Here is a 22781-nt window from a genome sequence, read left to right as displayed (position 1 = left end):
TATTGTCAAAGTGACAGTTATACCCCAAAGCTTTGAGTCCCTATTTTGGCGACATTGACTGTTACGCCCCTGGCCTTGGAATAGGACATTAACTGTTATAACCGTAATATAGGTGAGGTATGGTGTGAGCTCTCCCTAGGTTAAAGAGTATTATTATTATTACTATTATTATTATTATTGTTTAGTGATTTATCATTTATTTATTTATTTATTTTTGCCAATGAGCTTGTTGTCCAAAGTAGCAAGGCAGCCAAAGAAGAGTATGGGATTTTGTTAAATTCATATGGAAGACAGGCTGTCAATTTTGTTCATCTTATATTTTTTTTTAGCTTTAGATTTTAATATAAGTTTAATGTTGGATTGGACTGGAATTTGGAAGTATCCAAACAAGTTGCTTAATTATTAGTCCTGATATTGTAGTTTTTTTTTTTTTTTAATTATTAAATTATAAATTTATTTCTTAAATTTAATCTCCAATAATTCTCAAAGTTTTTTAAATTAATTTATCTACTAAAGATAGGCTAATAAAACTTTAATCTTTAAATTTTATGGATAAAAAATTCATGAATTTTAAAAGTATTATCAAAATTCCAGAACCAAAGCTTATCCATTTAAAAAGTTAGTTGGATAATAATTTTTTCTACTTTTTGAAAGTTGTATTCATCTTTATATAAAAAAAAAATATTTAAATCTTTGTCAAATTTCATAAACTAAAATAAAGATTTTAAAGTATTAAATTTTAAAAACAATAGAGAATATAAATAAGAAGGCAGTTATTCCTAAGTTTAATTCTTAAAAATCAAAAGATTATTAAATGGAATCTAAATTATGCTCATATTAATAGGTCTAATATTGTCCGAGACAATGATACTTTACAAATCTATATAATGATACAATATTGTCTATTTTGGATATAAGCCCACATGTCTTTATTTTTAATTTAACTCAAAAGATCTCTGAGTAGACTCACAATTTTCCTCTTTCCTAATCAACATGAGAGTTTAGTCGCATTCCCAACTAAAACAAACCTGAAAAAAGTTCATAGTAATTTCATCTACCACGAGAACGAACAAAAAGAAAAAAGAATCCAAATATAAAGTCAACTTTATGGATTAGAAAACATCCTACATAAGCTTCAAAATTTTCTAACTATAAAAATGAATAAGAAAGAAGGCAAGATTAGATCCAAATTGTAAAGTATAATAATGGTGGACTGTTGGATTCCATTCACAGCCGAAGCCTCTCCTTTTGCTCGCAGCCCCCAGCTCAGAAAGACTGAGACTTTCCAACCCAACACAACACAACACAACACCCATTCCTGCCAATTGCCATACCCCATTTTCCATTGCTTTCAAGACAGAGAAAGAGAGAGAAGCATGTGCTAGAACTAAATGTGTCCACTTCAGCTACCCCACTTTCGCATCATCACTTACTGCTTTGTGAATTTTCTTTTCGAATGACAGTTGTGAGAAGAGGAACACTATGCGTTGCTGCATTTCGCTTCAATAATGACTCCATTTGATAGGCCTCTCTTGTTTCTCTAACAATTTACTTGGTGGGTTTTACTTCTCTTCAATCCTCTTTGATGATTTATTTGTACTCTCTGTTTCAGTGTGGGAGTTCGAGACTGGCCACATCCCATCTTCAACTTTCTTCTTCTTCTTCTTCTTCTTCTTCTTCTTCTTCTTCTTCTTCTTCCGTTAATCACAATCATTGAGATTCACCATTTTGATGTTTCTGAAACAGAGACTACTTGAAGAAGAAGAAGAAGAAGCAGTCAAGATCATCGTCTGAAGAATCTTTCATGGGGAAGTATGATTTGTTGTTACTTCTCAGCTTTGTTTGGACTTTCGTATTTGCTGAAGCTTACCAATTGCAAGTCTCTCAAGCCCAAGTGCTTCTCCAGCTGAGGAAGCACTTGGAGTACCCAAAGCAATTGGAGTCATGGACTGATCACAGAGTAGATTTTTGCACACTATCTTTTCTTCCTCTTGTTAATGTCACATGCCAAGGCAGTGTGGTCACTGAGCTTAGAATTGCTGGTGATACTGAAGGCAAAGTTGATGAGTTCATTGGATTTGCAATACCAAATCGAACTCTATCAGAGAGCTTCTCTCTTGATTCTTTCATCACCACTTTGACTAGACTAAACAGCTTGAGAGTTCTTAGTCTTGTATCTTTGGGCATCTGGGGTCCACTTCCAGACAAAATCCATAGATTATCTTCACTTGAGTATCTAGATTTGAGCTCAAATTATCTCTTTGGTTCAATCCCACCTAAGATTTCTACTATGATGAAGCTTCAAACTCTCAAACTAGACGACAACTTCTTCAATGATACTGTACCTGACTGGTTTGATTCATTGTCTAGTTTGACGGTGCTGAGCTTGAAAAACAACAAGATAAAGGATTCATTTCCATCTTCAATCCTCAGCATTAGTACCCTTACTGAGCTTGTCATGTCTGGCAATTACATTTCTGGTGAATTACCAGATCTAAGTCCCTTACATGGCCTAACTGTACTGGACTTAAGCTGGAACAAAATAGATTCACCTCTGCCTCTGCTACCAAAGACAATGATCATGGTTTTACTCGGAAAAAACTCATTTTCAGGTGAGATTCCACAGCAATATGGCCAACTTAGTCAGCTCCAACAGCTTGATATATCGTTCAATGCATTGACTGGCATCCCTCCTGCGACCATCTTCTCCTTGCCCAACATCAGCCACTTGAATCTTTCTTCCAATAAGTTATCTGGGTCGCTACCAATCAATCTGAGGTGTGGCAACATGATTCAGTTTGTTGATATATCTAACAATATGCTTACAGGAGGACTGCCTTCCTGCTTAGGCATTGAATCTGATAAACGAACTCTTAAGGTAGATGGGAATTGCTTATCTGTTAATGTAGGGAAACAGCGTACGAAATCATATTGTGATACAAACCATATGCACCAGCACCAGGAGCAATCTAGAGCCAAAAATGCAGGAGTTTTAATGGGATTACTTCTTGGTATTTTGTTGTCAGTGCTTCTACTTTCTATTGGGGTTGTTTTATGTAGAAGATGTTGGCCTAGAGAAATATCAGAACAACATTTACTGCAGAAATCAGTTCAGGATAGTTCAGCAGCAGGGTTCGCATCCGAACTTCTAACAAGTGCTAGTAAGTTCAGTAAGAATTTCATTTGCAGTTATTTGTTTAGTGTACTGAGGAATGTGGAAGTTTGGAAAATTAGTAGACTTCCATGACTTCAAGATGTTTTACTTTACCATTTCAAAGTTTCCTTCTCACAGGGTTTGTTTCTCAAGCTGCAAAGTTGGGAATTCAAGGCCTTCCACTGTGTAGGACTTTTTCATTGGAGGAGATAAAAGAAGCTACAAGAAATTTTCATGACTCAACCATCATTGGTGATGGTTCATATGGGAAGGTAACATTCTAATCTTTAGTTTTGTTGCATGATGGTTCAACTTTATTGAAAATTGCTTGTAGTTGGCTTCCTTTTTTGTGAGTATTTCTTCTATTTGCAAGTTAAATGGTGAAATTCACCAAACAGGAAATATAGCCATAATTATATTACTTTGAAACCATCCTTTTACCCACCATGTATTTCAGCCTTCTTAATATGTTTTGTAGCTTTACAGAGGGAGGCTGGAGAATGGGACTCAAGTTGCCATAAGGTCCTTGCTTATATCAAAGAAATTTTCAATTAGAAATCTTAAGCTTAGGTTGGATATGCTTGGAAAGCTCAGGCACTCAAATTTGGTCTGCCTTTTGGGACACTGCATTGATGGAGATGGCCAAGACTTTAGTGACATCAAGGTCTTCCTTGTATCTGAACATGTTCCTAATGGAAGTTTTCGGACACATCTATCTGGTAATTTTTAAACATTTTCGAACTAAGATTCTATAAATATATTCAACTTTCACATTAACCTTTCCCTACCTGAGAGAAATACTTCTCTTTTTCCTTACAAATGATTGAACTTGTAGAGAAGGTTTTGAACTGGTCTGAAAGATTAGCAATTCTAATCAGTATTGCCAAGGCTGTGCATTTCCTGCATACTGGAGTTATTCCAGGTTTCTTCGACAACCAACTAAAGATCAACAATATCTTGATTGATGAGCATAATGTAGCAAAGTTAAGTGATTATGGATTGTCCATTATCTCAGAAGAACCAGCCAAATCTGTGGTAGGTAGGACTTGATTATTACTGTTCATTGGTAAATGCTGATTACTTATGTTTTTTTGTTTGTGTAGGCAAAAGGAGAAGGCCCTCAAGCTTGGTAAGAATGATTTTTAATCATTTAGGCCCTCTTTTCCATGAAATCAACTGTTCCTCACTTGAATTATCTATCCTCAGGCAAATGATGAACTTGAAGGATGATGTATATAGCTTTGGGTTTATACTACTAGAGGCACTTGTTGCACCTTCTGTTTCTACTAGAAAAGGCCCCTATATACTAAAGGAAATGGTAGGCCAAAAACTTTCTGATTACTGCTTTATTTACATTATACATAGTAGGCTGCTAAATTACTAAAATACTCTCAAGTTTGCCATTTGTTTCCTTATTCTTTCACAACGTTATAATATTACTCGTCCTTTCGTAAACATTTTGGAATAGAAATTCTCTAAAATTTCAGACAAAAGTTGGAGCTTAGAACAGGGTGGCAGTGGCCTAGAATAAGTGGCAATTCTAGTTTCCATTTTAGGTCACTGCCCCACAATTCCATATCTCAATTTTTGTCCAAAATTCTAAAGGATTTCTAACATAAGGTTAGTTTTGAAATGTTTATGAAATGTCAAGGGTAATATTGCAACTTTTGAAAGTTCAAATGGAAAAGTTTTGAAACAAATGGAAAAGTTCAGCTGTGGCTGTCGAGGTGCACAAGAGGATCAAAATTAATTGATCATGGTAGTGCATGGGGCTTACGTAACAGAAAAAAACAATCAAAGCTGTCAATGTTCCATTTCTTTGAACTATTCAGTTCAAAATGTCCTAAATGGCTTTCCATACATACAGATGAGTTTAAACAGCCAGGACGGACGACGGGGACTCATCGATCCAACCATTCTAGCTACTTGCTCGCAAGAGTCTCTATCAACCATTATTTCTCTAATGAACAAGTGTATTTCCCCAGAAATGAGTCGTCCATCCATGGAGGATGTGCTTTGGAACCTACAATATGCAAATCAAGTCCAAGATACCAGGGATGGTGATCAAAGATATAGTTCTGCATCACAACAATGATTTGTTTTTTTCTTCCTGAAGTTGTTTCATGAAATCAGCCTTTCTTCTGAAAGCAATAGATTCTCATAAGGCACGTTTTTTCAGTTTTTTGTTTTTTAGAACTCCAATAAGAATAGATAGGTTTATATTTTGGACATGTCATCTCGACATTGATGTTAAAGTGTAAATCCACTCAAATATAAGAGCCCCATTTTTTAAGCTTCCACTTCTTCCCAAAAAGCTCTAGGTCCTAAGAATCTATGAAATAGAACTGTTGTCCAACTCTAGAGTAAACAACTAATGCATTTAGCGAATTAAATAAGGTGCGACCCTCGGATATCAAAAACATTGATCTTGTAGTTCCTACAAAATCAAGAAGATGGTGTTAAGCCATGAATTTCCTTCTTTTTATTGCATTTTGCTCAAAAGGTTGACTTATGCATTTACCTACTTGCAACGGCCAACTCGATTCTCTTCTCTAAGGATCTAATGCCAGCTTAGAATCAGTTCAACTAATCCCATAGGAGAAATTGTACACTAATGAAATGTTGTAGGATTGTACGATTCATATCCCATATAGAGGTCACTATAATTGAGTTAAAATGTTTGAACTCAATACTTCCAATTCTAGTACATTTTTGGACAGCACTTTCTACTATCCATTTATTTTTCCGTTATAAAACATTTTCACATTTTATTAAATGCTTCTATTTTTCAGGAAATGAAATCCCAACTAACTATGATCAAGGGAAAATTAATGATTTTTTCGGATATTTTTTCGGACGTTGAAGTTCGAACTCAGCAATGGCTCGAAGGTTACCCACTATCTAAATTTGGTGAAACTATATAATGAAAAGAAAAATGGTTGAGAAATACTTTGCAATGATACAGTAGTAATGATGAAAAGCCAGATCATATATACACATAAAAGTACCTGCTCAGCATAGATTTGGAGTTCTTTCTTCCAGGCACCTTCTGAATCTAGTTCGTCAATAAGCCTTAAGGATTTACACCATCGTATGTAGAACAGAAGCTCGTTTCTCACAAGAACGGAAGAACGGTAAGAAGAAGTACCCATATGATATTTAACGGAACAAAAGTTGACGCATCTGATATTCACGATCGGATCGATCATGGCAAGTTGATCAACAATCTTCTGCTGGAAAAAGGGGGAAACAATGATGGAGAACAGAGCCACTGTTAACCAGTAAACTTACTATTATGAAAGCCACGAATGATGCAGCGAACAATTTTGCAAAGCATGTGCTCATGGGGAATTATGTTCAGCTAAAATCCTCTGTCGCGTTTTCATAGAACAGTTCCATTTTTTCATCAAATAAGTAGTGATGAATTATTTAAAATCATATACACATCAAGTGTTAGATATATTTAACATCTGCAGTCATAGCTTAAATTTAATTATATCAATACTTAAACATATATATGGTAAATCTGGTTTATAGACTCCTGGACATCAATTCTTGATATACAGAGTCACGAAGGCATTAAGAGCAGAGTTTCATATGCGTAACGATGGTTAACTAGAAGCAAGACTCAAAACGGGAGTGAACCTTTTGTTTTCATAGCTGAAAGAAAGAATTTAAGGTGACACACGTATTGACATTCATGTAATTGAATATGGAAAGGAATAATCAAAGTTAAGAGAATGTCGTCCCTATCAGAAACAATCAGGAAGGTGCTTGTAGCCAGTATCTATATACTATAGTGATAATCACATTCCTCAAAATCATCTGAACTCGTAATGAAATATGAACTACGAAGACTTTGTTGAACACTGTCATAAGTGTTAGAATTGGTCAATCCATTAGAATAGCTTGAAGTTAGTCATGCCATAAGAATAGGCTTACTTCGTTAGTTTCCTATGAAATCGGATCTATTAGTTAATCTTTTGCCAATATAAATAGAATATGTCCTCAATAGTGTGAGGCACAGTTTTGCATAAACTTGATATGGTATCAGAGCCGAAATAAGATCCACGAGATCCATAGCCTCTGCTGTTAGACATGTCAATCCCAAACAACACAATGTCTTCTCCGTCGATCAGTCAGGTGATTAGTGTTAAGCTTACACAAGAAAATTATCTACTGTGGTCCACCCAAATCCTTCCCTACTTGCGTAGCCAAAACCTTGTTGGTTTTGTGGATGGATCCATGCCTGCACCAAGCCAGACGATCGCCGTTGAACCAAGTGAAGAAACAGGGAATCGCAAAATTATCATCAACCCTGAGTTCACAGTCTGGTACCCCCAGGACCAGCTGGTACTCAGCCTCATCAACTCATCAGTCACTGAGGAGGTTCTCAGCACGATGGTTGGAATCACCACTGCACGAGAAGCCTGGATTACGCTGGAGCGACAATTTGCTTCCACATCTCGAGCAAGAGCAATGCAGATCCGTATGGAACTCTCTACTATCCAGAAAAAGGACATGACAATTGCTGACTACTTTCGTAAAGTAAAACATCTTGGTGATACACTTGCTGCCATTGGCAAGCGAATAGAGGATGAAGAACTCATCGCCTACATGCTGCAAGGACTTGGTCCAGATTATGATCCTCTAGTCACAAGCATTACAACCAGAACAGATGTATACACTGTCAGCGACGTGTATGCTCACATGCTGAGCTATGAGATGCGGCACTTGCGTAAGGGTACATTTGAGCAACTTTCATCTGCTAACAATGTCAATAGGATATCCATTCGTGGAGGTGCCAATGGAGGTCGAGGTAGTCGCGGTCGTAGTCGTCAGTTAAATAGTGGTCATGGACAATCAAGGCGTACTGTGAACAATCCTGGACGTCAACCATCAAAGACACAAAGCAGCTCAGGCATTGTCTGTCAGATTTGTGGTAAGCCCAATCACGATGCTTTGCAATGCTGGCACAGATTTGATCAGGCATATCAAGCCGAAAATAATCTCAAACAAGCAGCTTTGGCAACCAGTGGATACACTAGTGACACAAACTGGTATGTTGACACTGGAGCCACAGATCATATCACCAATGACCTAGAGAGGCTTACCACCAGAGAACGCTACACTGGCACCGACCAAATTCAGGTTGCAAATGGCGCAGGTTTGTCTATCTCTCATATTGGGAATTCATTAATTTCTGGTTCATCTCTTGTTCTGAAACATATCCTATATGTTCCTAAAATCAATAAGCACCTAATTTCAGTACAAAGACTAGCATCTGATAATAATGCTGTTGTAGAATTTCACCCAAACTATTTTTTGGTTAAGGACCGAGTCACGAAGAAACTCCTGCTCCACGGTAGATGTAAGAATGGCCTATACGTTCTACCGCATAATTTCAGTCAAGCCTTGCTGACAGCCAAACTTTCGAAAGAACAATGGCACAGAAGGCTAGGGCACCCTGCATCTCCAATTACCATTAGAATTCTACAAGATAATAATTTAGCTATAGATACTAATATTCCCTCTTCCTCAATTTGTAATGCTTGTCAATTAGGGAAAGCACATCAATTGCCATTTGGTTCTTCTCAGCATGTATCTACAGCACCCCTTCAATTAATTCACACTGATGTATGGGGTCCATCCATTGCGTCAGTAAATAATTCCAAATATTATGTTTCCTTTGTTGATGATTTTAGTCGTTATGTTTGGATTTACTTTCTGAGATGCAAATCTGATGTTGAGTCTGTGTTCCTTCAATTTCAAAAACATGTTGAAACTATGCTAAATACCAAAATTCGCTCCGTCCAATCAGATTGGGGGGGTGAATACCATCGGTTACACAATTATTTCAAATCCACAGGCATTGAACATCATATCTCCTGTCCTCACACACACCAGCAGAATGGGTTAGTCGAAAGAAAACACAGACACATTGTAGAAACTGGCCTTGCTTTACTCGCTCAAGCCAACATGCCTCTATCCTACTGGGATGAAGCTTTCAACACAGCTTGCTTTCTTATAAATAGAATGCCCAGCCGAACCATACAACAAGACACACCACTTCATAAATTGTTTGGTAAAAGTCCAGACTACTCCATGCTTAGGGTGTTTGGCTGTGCTTGCTGGCCTAATTTAAGGCCTTACAACAACAAGAAACTGAGTTTCAGAACTACTAGATGTATATTCTTGGGTTATAGTTCTTCTCATAAGGGATATAAATGCTTAAATAGAAGTACAGGACGTATTTACATCTCTAGAGACGTGGTTTTCGATGAAAATATTTTTCCTTTTGAAGAATCTAAGCCACCAAACAAAACCACAAATCCACATCATCCTGTTCTACTTCCAGCCTTAGCCAAACTTGCTAGTTTTTACACTGAAAATGCTCTTACAGATATTGAACCAGTTGTTAGTAATTCCCATATGAATGATGGTCAAACTGATAATATTGCTAGTGACAACTTGTCTGGTGTCAGCTTATCTTCTGCAGATAATACAAGAAGTTCAGAGGAAATTGCAGAATATGAAGCTGAGAGCAGTTCGATCAATGCTCAAAACCAAACTCATGAACATGTGTCTGATCAACCAACTGAAGCAGCTAGTCAACATCCAATGCGAACAAGGTTGAGAAATAACATTGTACAAGCTAAACAATTCACTGATGGAACTATCAGATATTCAGAAACCTCAAGAAAATTCGCAAGCGCTGTAACTATCACAACTCCGATCATAGAGACTGCTACTGAACCTCGAAACCTGCAGGAAGCCATGCAACATCCAAGATGGAGAGGAGCAATGAATGATGAGCTCTCAGCGCTAAAACGAAATGCCACTTGGGATCTAGTTCCACCCAAACCTGGAATAAATCTCATTGATAGTAAATGGGTGTATAAAGTGAAAAGAAAAGCAGATGGGTCAGTTGAAAGATTAAAAGCAAGATTAGTTGCCAAAGGATTCAAGCAAAGATTTGGTGTTGATTACACTGATACTTTTAGCCCTGTGATCAAACCGTCAACAATCAGGGTCATTCTTTCGCTAGCAGTAACCAAGGGCTGGAATATGAGACAAGTTGATATCCAAAATGCATTTTTGCATGGAATTCTGAAAGAGGAAGTGTACATGCGACAACCACCAGGATTTCAAGACTCAGCCAAACCAAAGAATTACATATGCAAGCTCAAGAAAGCCCTTTATGGCCTGAAACAAGCCCCAAAAGCTTGGCATTCAAGGTTGACTGGAAAACTTATTGAGTTAGGCTTCAAGGCTTCAGTAGCTGATTCATCTCTTTTTATTCTCAAAAACAGAGAGATAACTATCTATATGCTCATCTATGTTGATGATATAATTATTGTGAGCTCCTCTGATCAAGCAACCGAAAGGTTGATTCAGAAATTGAAAATAGATTTTGCAGTAAAAGATTTGGGTGGTCTTGAGTATTTTCTGGGTATTGAAGTCAAGAAAACACGAGATGGTATCATACTGTCACAGAGACGATATGCCTTAGATTTGTTGAAAAGAGTAAACATGGAAAAATGCAAACCTATGTCTACACCAATGGGTTCTGCTGAAAAATTATTCAGAGAACAAGGAATACCCTTATCAGCTGAAGAACAATTCAAATACAGAAGTACAGTGGGAGCACTACAATATTTGACAATGACTAGGCCTGATTTGGCATTTGCTGTCAATAAAGTGTGTCAATATCTTCATACACCTACTGATGCTCATTGGGGTGCTGTGAAGAGAATTCTTCGTTATGTTAAAGGCACACTAGCATTAGGAGTGAAAATTCAGAAATCAACCATGATGTTGTCGGGGTTTTCTGATGCTGATTGGGCTGGTTGTCCCGATGATCGACGTTCAACTAGCGGCTTTGCTGTATTTCTTGGAGCAAATCTAATCTCATGGAGTTCCAGAAAACAGGCTACAGTGTCAAGATCAAGCACCGAAGCAGAATACAAGGCCATTGCGAATCTTACTGCAGAAATGATTTGGATCAAGTCATTACTGAAGGAACTGGGCGTGTATCAATCAAAGGCTCCTCGCCTCTGGTGTGACAACCTCGGAGCTACATATTTAACTTCAAATCCAGTATTTCATGCTAGAACGAAACATATTGAAGTTGATTTTCATTTTGTTCGAGAACAAGTAGCACGTAAAGCAATGGAAGTTCGGTTCATTTCATCAAGTGATCAAGTAGCTGATATCCTGACAAAACCACTGTCTAAAACTCCTTTTACTACACATTGTAACAATCTCAACATGTACAAGACTTGTTGGGATTGAAGGGGACTGTTAGAATTGGTCAATCCATTAGAATAGCTTGAAGTTAGTCATGCCATAAGAATAGGCTTACTTCGTTAGTTTCCTATGAAATCGGATCTATTAGTTAATCTTTTGCCAATATAAATAGAATATGTCCTCAATAGTGTGAGGCACAGTTTTGCATAAACTTGATAATAAGCCCTATTCTCTAGGACCAAGACCTATTCTCAAGGTCTTTTTTTGGCTTGTTAGTTTATCTTTAGGTTTAACAGAAGGCTATATAATGCCATTCTTTCTGCTGTTGAAATCATCAAGTTTTGAGTGTCATATTGTATGTCTTGAATAACTTTGGTGTTGTGAGTACATTTGTTCCGCTTTCGGCGCACAACAAGTGGTATCAGAGCATTGTTGTGGTATTTGGGGGTATTGTGAAAGTTTGGGCCTCATCGACCATTAGACGTGCTCACAATCGTGTTTATTCTCTTGAAAATCAGTTTTCAAGAATTGTGTTTTTGAGTTACATCCAGATTAATTATTGCAAATGGCCGAACCATCACGACGTGGATCGAGAGTGTGGAGTTCCAATCTCGAAGTAGAAAAATTTGATGGAACCAATAATTTTGGTGTTTGGCGAGGCGAAGTTAGCGATTTGCTGGTCATGCAAGACCTCGATGTTTCTCTCCAAGAGGAGATGCCTGAAGACATGACAGAAGCAGAATGGACAAAATTAAATCGGCAAGCCTGTGGAATTATTCGATCCTGTCTTGGCAAGGATCAGAAATATCCATTTATGAAGGTTACCATGGCGAAAGAATTATGGGACAAGCTTGAAGCGAAATATATGAAGAAGAGTGTGGAAAATAAACTCTATTTGAAGAAGAAACTCTTCCGTTTTGACTACAAGGAAGGTATCTCAATGGCTGAGCATTTGGATGATTTTAACAAAATCATCACTGATTTGCTCAATCTTGATGTTAAGATTGATGACGAGGACAAGGCGTTGTTGTTATTAAACTCTTTGCCGGAATCCTACGAGTTTTTAGTAACAACCCTACTACATGGAATCACTAATATTGATTTTGAAGATGTTTCAAATGCCTTAATAAACAATGAGATGCGAAAGAAGGAAAAGGAGACGTATCAAAACTCTAGCTCAAATGTTCTCACTGCTCATGGAAGAACTTCTACCTGGAAAAGGAACGAATGTGGAGAGTCTCGATTAAAGTCGAGAGGTAGATCTGATAATTGGAGAAAACTTGATAAAAATGAGTGTGCATATTGTCGACAGAAAGGCCATTGGAAAAAAGATTGTTCGATCTTAAAAGAGAAGGGGTCGAAGTCCAATGTGGTTAAAGATGACGACACTGATACAGATGATGCCTTGACAATCTCCTTATCAGCCAGCCAAACCATGGAATGGATTCTTGATTCTGGGTGCTCCTATCATATGTGTCCCAACAAAGAGATGTTTTTGGACTTCAAAAAGTTCAATGGTGGAGTTGTCTATATGGGCAATGATAGTACTTGCAAGATAATGGGAATCGGCTCAGTACAAATCAAGATGTTTGATGGGGTTATACGAAAACTCAAAGATGTGAGGTATGTTCCTGACTTGAAGAAAAACTTGATTTCACTTGGCGTTTTGGATGCGAGTGGTTATCGCATCATTTTGGAAGGAGGGAATTTGAAAGTAGCTCGTGGAGCTTTGGTGGCAATTACAGGAACTAGAAGAGGTAGCATATACTACCTCAACGGAACCACAATAATTGGGCATGCTGCTATGGCAAGTTCGAAAGAACAAGACATATCGAAATTATGGCACATGCGACTCGGGCATGCTGGTGAGAAGGCGCTTCAGACATTGGTGAACCAAGGAGTCCTTAAGGGTGCCACAACTGGAAAAATTGATTTCTGTGAACATTGTATATTTGGTAAACAAAAAAATGTGAAGTTTGGTACAGCTATACACCAAACAAAGGGTATTTTGGATTATGTTCACACCGATGTATGGGGTCCCACAAAGAATGTCTCATTGGGAGGAAAGAGGTGGTTTGTCACCTTTATTGATGACTACTCGAAGAGAGTTTGGATGTATCCCATGAGGCACAAAAACGAGGTTCTCCAAATCTTCCTAGAGTGGAAGAAAATGGTAGAGAATCAGACGGATAGGAAAATCAAAAAGCTGAGATCAGACAACGGGGGAGAATATACTTATGATCCATTCCTTAAAGTATGCCGAGATGAAGGGATCGTTCGACACTTCACTGTTCCTGGTAAGCCACAACAAAATGGAGTTGCTGAGAGAATGAACCAGACATTAATAGAGAAGGTTCGATGCATATTGTCTCAAGCAGGATTGAGTAAGGCATTTTGGGCTGAGGCTCTCAGTTATGCAGTTCACTTGGTGAATCGTTTACCTGTTTCTGGAAACGGTGGGAGAACTCCGCTTGAGGTATGGTCAGGTAGTCCTGTTAGTGATTATGATAAATTGCATGTGTTTGGGTGTCCTGCTTATTATCATGTGACAAACTCAAAACTGGATCCTAGAGCAAAAAAAGCCAAGTTTATGGGCTTTAGCAAAGGTGTGAAGGGCTATAGGTTATGGTGTCCAGAAACAAGTAAAATTGTTAATAGTCGAGATGTGACATTCGATGAGTCTGGAATGTTTTTGCAGAAAATTGAAAATAATGACGAGGCATTGAAGCAGGTGGAGAAGGTGGTGTTCTCTCCTGATGTGGTTGCTCCTACCGAAGAACCTATTGATCAGGTAAATAATAACTTTGATGTCTTAGAACAAAAAAAGCAAAGTCTTGAGGAGCAAAGCCTTGTGAATGAAAGAGTGGAGGAACCTGAGTCAATCGCCAAGAATAGACCACGAAGGGTAATTCGAAAACCTGCAAGGTTTGATGATACGATAGCATATGCTTTCTCTTTGATTGATGGAGTTCCTAACAGCTACAAAGATGCTATTCAGAGCCCGGATAGCTTACACTGGCAAGAGGCTGTGAATCAGGAGATAGCATCATTGGAGATAAATCAAACTTGGGATTTGGTACCACTTCCAAAAGGTAAGAAGGAAATTGGTTGTAAATGGGTTTTTGCAAAAAAGGAAGACTCTTCTGGTATACGTTATAAGGCTCGACTTGTGGCTAAAGGTTACGCACAAAAGGAAGGTATTGATTACAATGAAATTTTCTCACCTGTGGTAAAACATTCTTCCATTCGAATTTTGTTGGCTTTGGTTGCTCAATTTAATCTTGAGCTTGCACAACTTGATGTAAAAACTGCTTTTTTGCATGGAGATTTGGAAGAAGAAATATATATGGCGCAACCAGTTGGTTTCCAAGTAGTTGGACAACAACATTTAGTATGCAGATTGAAGAAATCTTTGTATGGGCTGAAGCAATCCCCTCGCCAATGGTATAAAAGGTTTGATCATTTCATGGTAGAGCATATGTATACTCATAGTCAATTTGACCATTGTGTGTATTATCGGTGTCTCGATGATGGATCGTTTATCTATTTGCTCTTATATGTTGATGATATGTTAATTGCTTCAAAGAGACAGATGGAGATTGATAAGCTCAAAGATGAGCTTTCTAAAACATTTGAAATGAAAAACTTAGGCAATGCAAAGAAAATACTTGGAATGGAGATAGAGCGAGATCGGAAAAAAGGTACAGTCTGGTTGACTCAGTCTCAATATCTACGCAAGGTATTGTCAAGATTTAGTTTGAATAATTCAACCAAACCCGTTAGTACTCCACTTGCTCCTCATTTCAAGCTTAGTGCTTCCATGTGTCCAAGTTCTGATGATGACAAAAGGTATATGGAGAACATTCCTTATACAAATGCTGTTGGTGCGTTGATGTATGCTATGGTGTGTACTCGACCTGATCTTTCACACGCAGTAAGCATGGTGAGTCGTTATATGCATAATCCTGGTAAAGAGCATTGGCAGGCTGTAAAATGGATTCTTAGGTACATTCTTGGCACTATTGATGTTGGTATTAAGTTTCAAAAACAAGAAATGTTTAAGCTTGACAATCGTGTAGCTGGTTATGTGGATTCTGATTATGCTGGTGATTTGGATAAGCGACGATCTACTACGGGTTATTTATTTACTATGGCTGGTGGACCTGTTTGTTGGCGTTCAACATTGCAGTCTACTGTTGCATTGTCTACCACTGAAGCAGAGTATATGGCAGTAACAGAAGCTTTTAAAGAAGCTATTTGGATGCATGGTTTGATCAATGACTTGGGTATTTTGCAGGAACATATAGATGTATTTTGTGATAGCCAGAGCGCTATTTGCTTGTCAAAAAATCAAGTCCATCATGCTCGTACAAAACACATTGATGTCCGTTTTCACTTTATTCGAGAAATTATTAGCAAAGGGGATATTCGGTTATTAAAAATTGGAACAGCTGATAACCCTGCTGATATGTTGACAAAGGTTATCACTCGTGAAAAGTTCTGGCATTGTTTAGATTTCATCAACGTCGGAAGGGAGTAGTGTGTTGACATGGTAGCAACCAAATTAGCTATAACTTGGAGATCTTATGACAAGGTGGAGATTGTTGAACACTGTCATAAGCCCTATTCTCTAGGACCAAGACCTATTCTCAAGGTCTTTTTTTGGCTTGTTAGTTTATCTTTAGGTTTAACAGAAGGCTATATAATGCCATTCTTTCTGCTGTTGAAATCATCAAGTTTTGAGTGTCATATTGTATGTCTTGAATAACTTTGGTGTTGTGAGTACATTTGTTCCGCTTTCGGCGCACAACAGACTTAAATCCAAAGAATAAGATCACGAACACGGCAAGCAACTATGGATTCAGAGCCGGAAAACGCAAAGACGCAAGACGTTTAAGCGCAAATTCCATGAAAAAGACGCCAAACATTGAAATGAAGCTACGAGTGTCGAGTTATACCTGTCTATATAAGAACGAGCGAGGGCTAAGTTCTTGGCGAACCAAGCTGTCCATGGAAATATGAGGAACTGCAAGCAGCCTGGAGAGCTTCTACGCATAAAGATGCTTCTTCGTGCGGGGGCTTCCAATGAACACAAACTCCAATTCTCTCGTCGGGACCGAGCCTTCCGAGTATCCAATGGGAGCTACCGCGAGGTGATCAAGTCGGGATTCGAGCTCTGCTCTGTAATCGTAGCAGTAATATTCATAATCAAATTGTAGTTGAGCTGAAGAGGCGGAGGTCGCGGGAGAAATGAAATGTCTCAGACTGAAACAACGGAGCGGCGTCGCGGCGGCCTCAGACACGCCGGCGATAGTTTTGGCCGTCAAACGGCGGAGAATGGCCATTGGGCCAATAGGTGAGGAGGTGGAATTAAGCTTGTTACGCGAGCCCAAGATATCATACATTAGCCCAGCAATTTCATTCTCCTACCTTCCCAAAATACCCCTGGACTTTACCAGATCTTTCAATATTATGAATTATTTATTTATTATTATTATTTTTTAAACCCATAAAAAAAATTTAAGATTTACGCGCCAGTGATAAAGTAAAGGGTAAAACATAATAAATTCCGTCCAAATTTTAATTTTGGGTTTATCTAAAATACAATTTTTTTATTAATTTGTTAAAAAACTATTAAACATAAAAATTAAAAATTTAGTGAAATAGTTAAAATACCAAATAAACACGAACTCAGAAATTTAGTGATTACACTTTATTTTAATATAAAATAAATAAATAAATTATTTTTGTGTAGGGTCATATAAAAACAAATCAATTACAATAAATAAATAAATATATATATATATATCAATTATATGACGAGCAACATGCAAGGGCATTTATGTCACATTACCCATCTCATTAATGAATAATAAATCTATTTCATAAACATAGTTTTTTTCCGCCTAAGAAAACTATAAAAACTTGAAAATACCAATCTAGCCTAGAACGCATATTGTTCATCAAAACAATCCACATCGGTAATCAGAGGGGGGGGGGGGGGGGGGGGGGGGGAGCATTGCCCGGACTCTGGTCGGAAGGCCATAAAGGCGGATGAAACCGGCGGCATCCGCCTGATTGTAGATCTGCCCATTTTCAAAGGAAGAGATGTCCTCCCTGTAAAGACTGTATTGACTTCGCCGGCTGACCACATGGACGGAGCCCTTGTACAGCTTGAGGGTGACGGAGCCGGTGGTGGTCTCTGTGATCTTCTCCATGAAAGCATCCATGGATTCACGAAGAGGGTCGAACCATCGGCCTGCATAAACCAACTCTGCATATTTGAGGGCCAGTGAATCTTTCACTTGAATAGTCTCCCGGTCAAGAGTTAGAGACTCGAGCTCACGGGTGGCTGCGAAAAGGATGGTTCCTCCTGGAGTTTCATAGACACCTCGACTTTTCATGCCCACGAGACGATTTTCGACCATGTCGATTCTTCCAATTCCGTGTTTTCCACCCATTTCGTTTACTTTGGTCAGAAGAGAGGCTGGTGAAAGAACCTCGCCATTGATGGAAACTGGGAGACCTCCTACGATTCCTATTTCCACATATCTGCAGAAGATAACATGTTGAGCTTGTTGAACAGAAAATGGAAAACACCCACCAAATAGACTAATAAGGTAATGCCAACAAATTATGCAAACAAAATGAGTTAAGAAATTGTTCTCTTTTGGATATTGGACCCTTTGAAGTACCTCTCTTTTTCATACTATTTTAATTTTCCAGCTGCGTAGCAAAAAATGAACTTGGTTTTATAATGACCTCAACCAACAGTGGTTGATAAAATTTTAAATAATTGGAAGACGGATTCAAGAATAAAATCATTATTGCAAAGATTATTTCCAGCTATTTCGAGAAAAAGAGGTTTACTCGGGTTCGTTTGGTGCATCTTCTGGATCTGTAGAAATCATATACATGTCCTTTTTAGGTTCGTTTGCTGGATCCTCCAAAACGTCCCCCTTCAGTTATAATGCACAAGAGAGCATCAGCATGAGATAAAATTCATAAAGATGTTAAAATCCACCTAGTTTCTTGATACATCCTAGAAGAGAATCGTCACTTAGGTTGATTTCAACTTGATAGGCGAACAATCTCTACCCCCCGAAAAAAAGTGTGCGTGTATCACCATTACCTCATGACTAAGATGAATCAATCAATACTAATAACCGTTGCCTCATGACTAAGATGAATCGACCAATACTAATAACCGTTGCCTCATGACTAAGATGAATCGACCAATACTAATAACCATGGCCTCATGACTAAGATGAATCGATCAATAATAATAACCGTTACCTCACGACTAAGATGAATCGATTAATACTAATAACCGTTACCTCATGACTAAGATGAATCGATCAATACTAATAACCGTTACCTCATGACTAAGATGAATCGATCAATACTGATAACCGATGCCTCATAACTAAGATGAATCGATCAATACTAATAATCATTACCTCATGACTAAGATGCCACAAGTTCCGGTCTCGGCTGTAAATTGATTTCTTTGTCACTGGAACAGGTACATTATGCTTCTTGGCATACTCAATAGCATCTTGTCTTCCAGTGATATCCCATTCCCTCCAGGGTGCCACCACGTTTAGATTAGGATTTAAAGCAAAGAAGGCCAACTCAAAGCGTACCTTGAAAGATATGCAGTACCAATTGTATTCATCAAGGAAAATAGTATGCTCATATCCAAATCACAGTGTACGGACATACCTGATCATTTCCTTTCCCAGTGCATCCATGAGAAACAGCATCAGCTCCAACTTCTTTGGCAACATCCACCATGGCCTATGTTTTCCAAATATCAAAATAAGGGAAACGGAAGGAATTACTAAATACCCAAACAAATAAGAACCATGAACGTGACAAACGTGATTGGAGCTTACAAGTCTTAGAACCTTAAATTCATTTATTGTTGGGAAATTCACATCGCTAATATAACTTTAGAAGCAAGGACTACGAGCGACAATGCTCTACAAGTTAGACTTACCTTTGCAATGACTGGACGGGCCATTGATGTCCCAAGCAGGTATTTTCTTTCATAAACTGCACCAGCACGTAAGCAAGGAAATATGAAGTCTCTAACAAACTCTTCCTTCAAGTCCTTCACCACCAATTGACAAGCTCCACTTGCTCTAGCCTTCTTTTCCAAGCCTTCCAATTCCATCACGCCCTACAGGTTTAAGACCCACAAAGAGATGCAAAAATGTAAATTTCACTGGGTTTTCAGTCAAGTAGGCTATCCTAAAAAAAACCCACAAAACTAGTTCACCTATGCTAATTACATACTTGACCAACATCTGCCGTAAAACATACAACTTCGCAGCCATAATTCTCCCTGCAATAAATACAATAATTAATGCCCATAGGAAGGAATAATTCAGAAGCAGTGAAAGTAGATACTAGAAATACTGCACAAATCCCCAAAGAGGAATGCAGAAGGAGATGGCATAGAAAGAACAACTGAAAGCTAAAAAAAAACCACGAAATACAAGGGAAAGGGAAGTGTTGTAACTCAAAAAAAGTCAATTTACAGGGTTGGGTTGGGTTGTGAAATTTTTTTGGTTGGGTTGGGTTACCAATCCAACCATCCGAACTTTTAGATTGGTCCAAAAAAATCCCTCAATCCAACCCGGACCATGTACTATAATGTTTAAAACTAGTTCCCACAATTACAATACCCCACTCCCAAAAGAAGGAAGAAATAAGGTACCTACTCTGCAACATTGAAAAAAATGAAAGCCTACCTCAACCAGGGAACGATGACAGATGTATCTAAGCCACCACTGTAAGCCAGAACAACCTTATTCAACTGCCCACGCAAACCTCTAGTTGTTATACCATTGGTTGTTTCTATCTCTCTCTCGCTCTGCAATATTGCCTGAATAACTGGATCCATTCAAAAGTAAAGGATAAAAGTTTCATCAACTCGATAGAAGGGAAAAACACAAAAACCCATCTTAAAAAGCATCTAAATCACAGGGCTAAAACATTAGAACAAAATCACTATTAAAAAGACACTGAATCCCACTTGACTGATGCTCTTCTAAAGTAAATATAAACACGACTGCGAATAAAATTACTATCTGTATAAATCGTACTAACAGAATGACTCCATGATTAAAAGCTCGATCCGATAAAACTCTCATCGCTTCTCCAACCGACTGAACAAAACTACCCGGGGAGGGAATTAAGCGCAGACCAAGCAACAAAGGGAACCTCACCGCTTTTCTTATTCGACCGCAGAACACTGGCCCTGTTACAAGCTATGCTATTGCCATGGATTTCAGACGCTTTGGCACCCAGCTGCAGCCACAAATGCAATAGAATAAGTCCAAGAATCAGATAAAACAGGCCGGAATTAATAAAAAAAATCATGTAAGAATAGAAGGGAGAGCATTATTGATTCAAATGCCTCTTGAAATGAATGCAACTTCGTCGGGCCAGATATCCTGCAGTAACTCGCCACTGACTCTGAAAAATAGAAACAAAAAATGCAATCTAAGATGACGCATTTTAACAACCACAGACCACGACTCAATCGAATCATATTCTCCACCATCGACATAAGACTAGTCCATTCATCTCCCCGAAAGAACAATTACAGAGTATCCAGAAACTCGGATGAACAAATAAAAATAGTTACCATAAACAAATCCATTCATTCCCGTTCCCATTTCAAATCTTATTCTTCGAACGACAGAAAACATAAGATTTCAAACGAAAATACCTGCTTTGGATGGGTGAAATCCGCCGGGAGCAGTTGAGAACAGAGAACCACCCATTAACTGAGCCATAGCGATGGCGGCGATTGTCGTGATGTGTTCACAAGCCTCTGAGATTAACAAACAGCCTTCTGCCAAACAGCTCTCTGAAAATGGCTAAGACGCTAGGGTTTAAAACAAGCGACGGCCGTATTAGAGGCGATCTAATGAACAATGAAATAGCTATTAACATTATAGCTACGCGTCTCTTTCACACGTAATTCATTTTCAACGGACGATTAATCGGCTCTCCAACGACACTGGAGATTCTAACCCGTAGACCAATATTATTTGATAAATAATTTCCCACTTTTTTTTTTTTTTTTTTAATTTAATTTCTCTCTTATTTTCTTAATTAAATTTGGCGCTAATTTTTTCTTTTTTAAAAATATTCTATAATTATCACAAAAAAGATGCTTAATTAATTAATTAATTGATCAATTAATTAATTATAATAATCATTATATTAAAAATGTCCCCATCGATTTTACATTTGCCACTTGGAATCTTTGTCAGTTGACAGCTTTTGTTCTTTGGATTTTCTCTTTTTGTTTGCCACGTAATTAGAATCTTATATAATCTATAATGGGTGGTACCCAAAAGCGATTCACACGATAACAGCGAGCGGGGTGGGAGCAGCCTAAACTGTGAAAACGGGGTTGTGGGAAAGCAATACAACCGTCGTTGTAATGACCCAATTCCACCGCTAGCAGATATTGTCCTCTCTGAGCTTCCCTTCAAAGCTTTAAAACACGTTTGCTAGGAGAAGGTTTCCACACCCTTATAAATGATGGTTTGTTCTCCTCCCCAACCAAGGTGAGACATTACAGTTGCTAGTCAAAGCAGTGTAATGATTCACTCTAGATGGCGACAGTCCAGTAGTCGAAAGCTTCACTAGGTGAGATTCTACATCAGTTGAAAAGGGGAACGAAGCTTCTTGTTAGTAGATGTGTTTTAAAATCGTGAGGTTGACGGTTATGTATAATAGGCAAAAGCGAACAATATCTGTTAGCAGTGCACTTAGGCTATTACAATTACACTCTGACCCGAGTAGCATGGGGCACGTGAAATCCCATGTGAATTAGTAAGAATCACTTTATATAGCTAAATACTCGTAGGTGAGTGGTATAGCGAGGGAAAGGTGAAAACACTTCATCCTGAATTTTAATAATTAAATTAATTTTCGTTATTTTATTAAATTAAATGTTATTCATATTTACGTGTAATTAAAATTAAAAAAAAAGTTTTAAGATTTTTTTTTTCATACATCTGAAATAATACTTGAAAGTTCATTAATATTTATGTCTTAATTAATCAATTAACTCATATTTTAATAAATAGATATAAATTAATTGATGATAACTAATAAAATTTAATATATTTTTTAATAAAAAATTATTTAACTATACTTAATAACTGGCTAATTTATAAATAGTGTCAATAAATACTCAATTATCATATTTTTATATAAAATTATTTAAATTAATTAAATCAATTAAAAAATTGGAGAGAAAAATAAAAAATAAAAAATAAAAAATAAAAATAGCCGTACTGGTTTTGTAATTATTATCAGGTACGTGAATATTAATTAAAAATTTAGA

The 22781-nt window shown here is 37.7% G+C and overlaps 2 protein-coding genes, 1 long non-coding RNA gene and 1 other non-coding gene across 6 annotated transcripts; 2 read left to right on the top strand and 2 right to left on the bottom strand.

Annotated features, from left to right (window-relative positions):
- The first annotated feature begins 1407 nt into the window (after window positions 1–1407).
- On the top strand, window positions 1408–5452 carry LOC111783121 (putative inactive leucine-rich repeat receptor-like protein kinase At3g03770). Of its 3 annotated transcripts, XM_023664008.2 has the most exons (8): window positions 1408–1555; window positions 1747–3161; window positions 3293–3426; window positions 3633–3873; window positions 3990–4189; window positions 4258–4283; window positions 4361–4472; window positions 5022–5452. In XM_023664008.2, the coding sequence occupies exons 2-8, from the start codon at window positions 1805–1807 to the stop codon at window positions 5247–5249; spliced, it is 2298 nt and encodes a 765-aa protein (XP_023519776.2). In that variant the 5' UTR covers window positions 1408–1555; window positions 1747–1804; the 3' UTR covers window positions 5250–5452. The 3 variants fall into 3 exon arrangements, 2 of the variants coding, with proteins under 2 accessions (XP_023519776.2, XP_086976987.1); XR_015414743.1 differs by having other exon boundaries at window positions 1528–3161; window positions 3990–4193; window positions 5022–5160; XM_087120861.1 differs by having other exon boundaries at window positions 1528–3161.
- Window positions 2759–16799, bottom strand: LOC147786368 (uncharacterized). The gene is made up of 3 exons (XR_015414744.1): window positions 16363–16799; window positions 6163–6387; window positions 2759–2897 (listed from the first exon to the last, which is right to left on the bottom strand). It is a non-coding gene; the product is annotated as an uncharacterized LOC147786368 (long non-coding RNA).
- LOC111796282 (small nucleolar RNA Z247) lies at window positions 7742–7877 on the top strand. Its single transcript, XR_002815327.1, has one exon. It is a non-coding gene; the product is annotated as a small nucleolar RNA Z247 (small nucleolar RNA).
- A 381-nt stretch (window positions 16800–17180) lies between the features above and the next one.
- On the bottom strand, window positions 17181–21350 carry LOC111782921 (argininosuccinate synthase, chloroplastic). The gene is made up of 10 exons (XM_087120357.1): window positions 21147–21350; window positions 20832–20890; window positions 20641–20722; window positions 20164–20305; window positions 19706–19754; window positions 19407–19589; window positions 19130–19204; window positions 18865–19050; window positions 18275–18363; window positions 17181–17956 (listed from the first exon to the last, which is right to left on the bottom strand). The coding sequence occupies exons 1-10, from the start codon at window positions 21211–21213 to the stop codon at window positions 17368–17370; spliced, it is 1521 nt and encodes a 506-aa protein (XP_086976483.1). The 5' UTR covers window positions 21214–21350; the 3' UTR covers window positions 17181–17367.
- Between the last annotated feature and the right edge of the window lie 1431 nt (window positions 21351–22781).

This window comes from Cucurbita pepo, chromosome 20, assembly GCF_057944985.1.
Source record: "Cucurbita pepo subsp. pepo isolate OVF chromosome 20, ASM5794498v1, whole genome shotgun sequence".
NCBI classification, from domain to species: domain Eukaryota; kingdom Viridiplantae; phylum Streptophyta; class Magnoliopsida; order Cucurbitales; family Cucurbitaceae; genus Cucurbita; species Cucurbita pepo.
The sequence above is the reverse complement of the archived record's forward strand: the minus strand, read 5'-3'. Positions and strand labels throughout refer to the sequence as shown.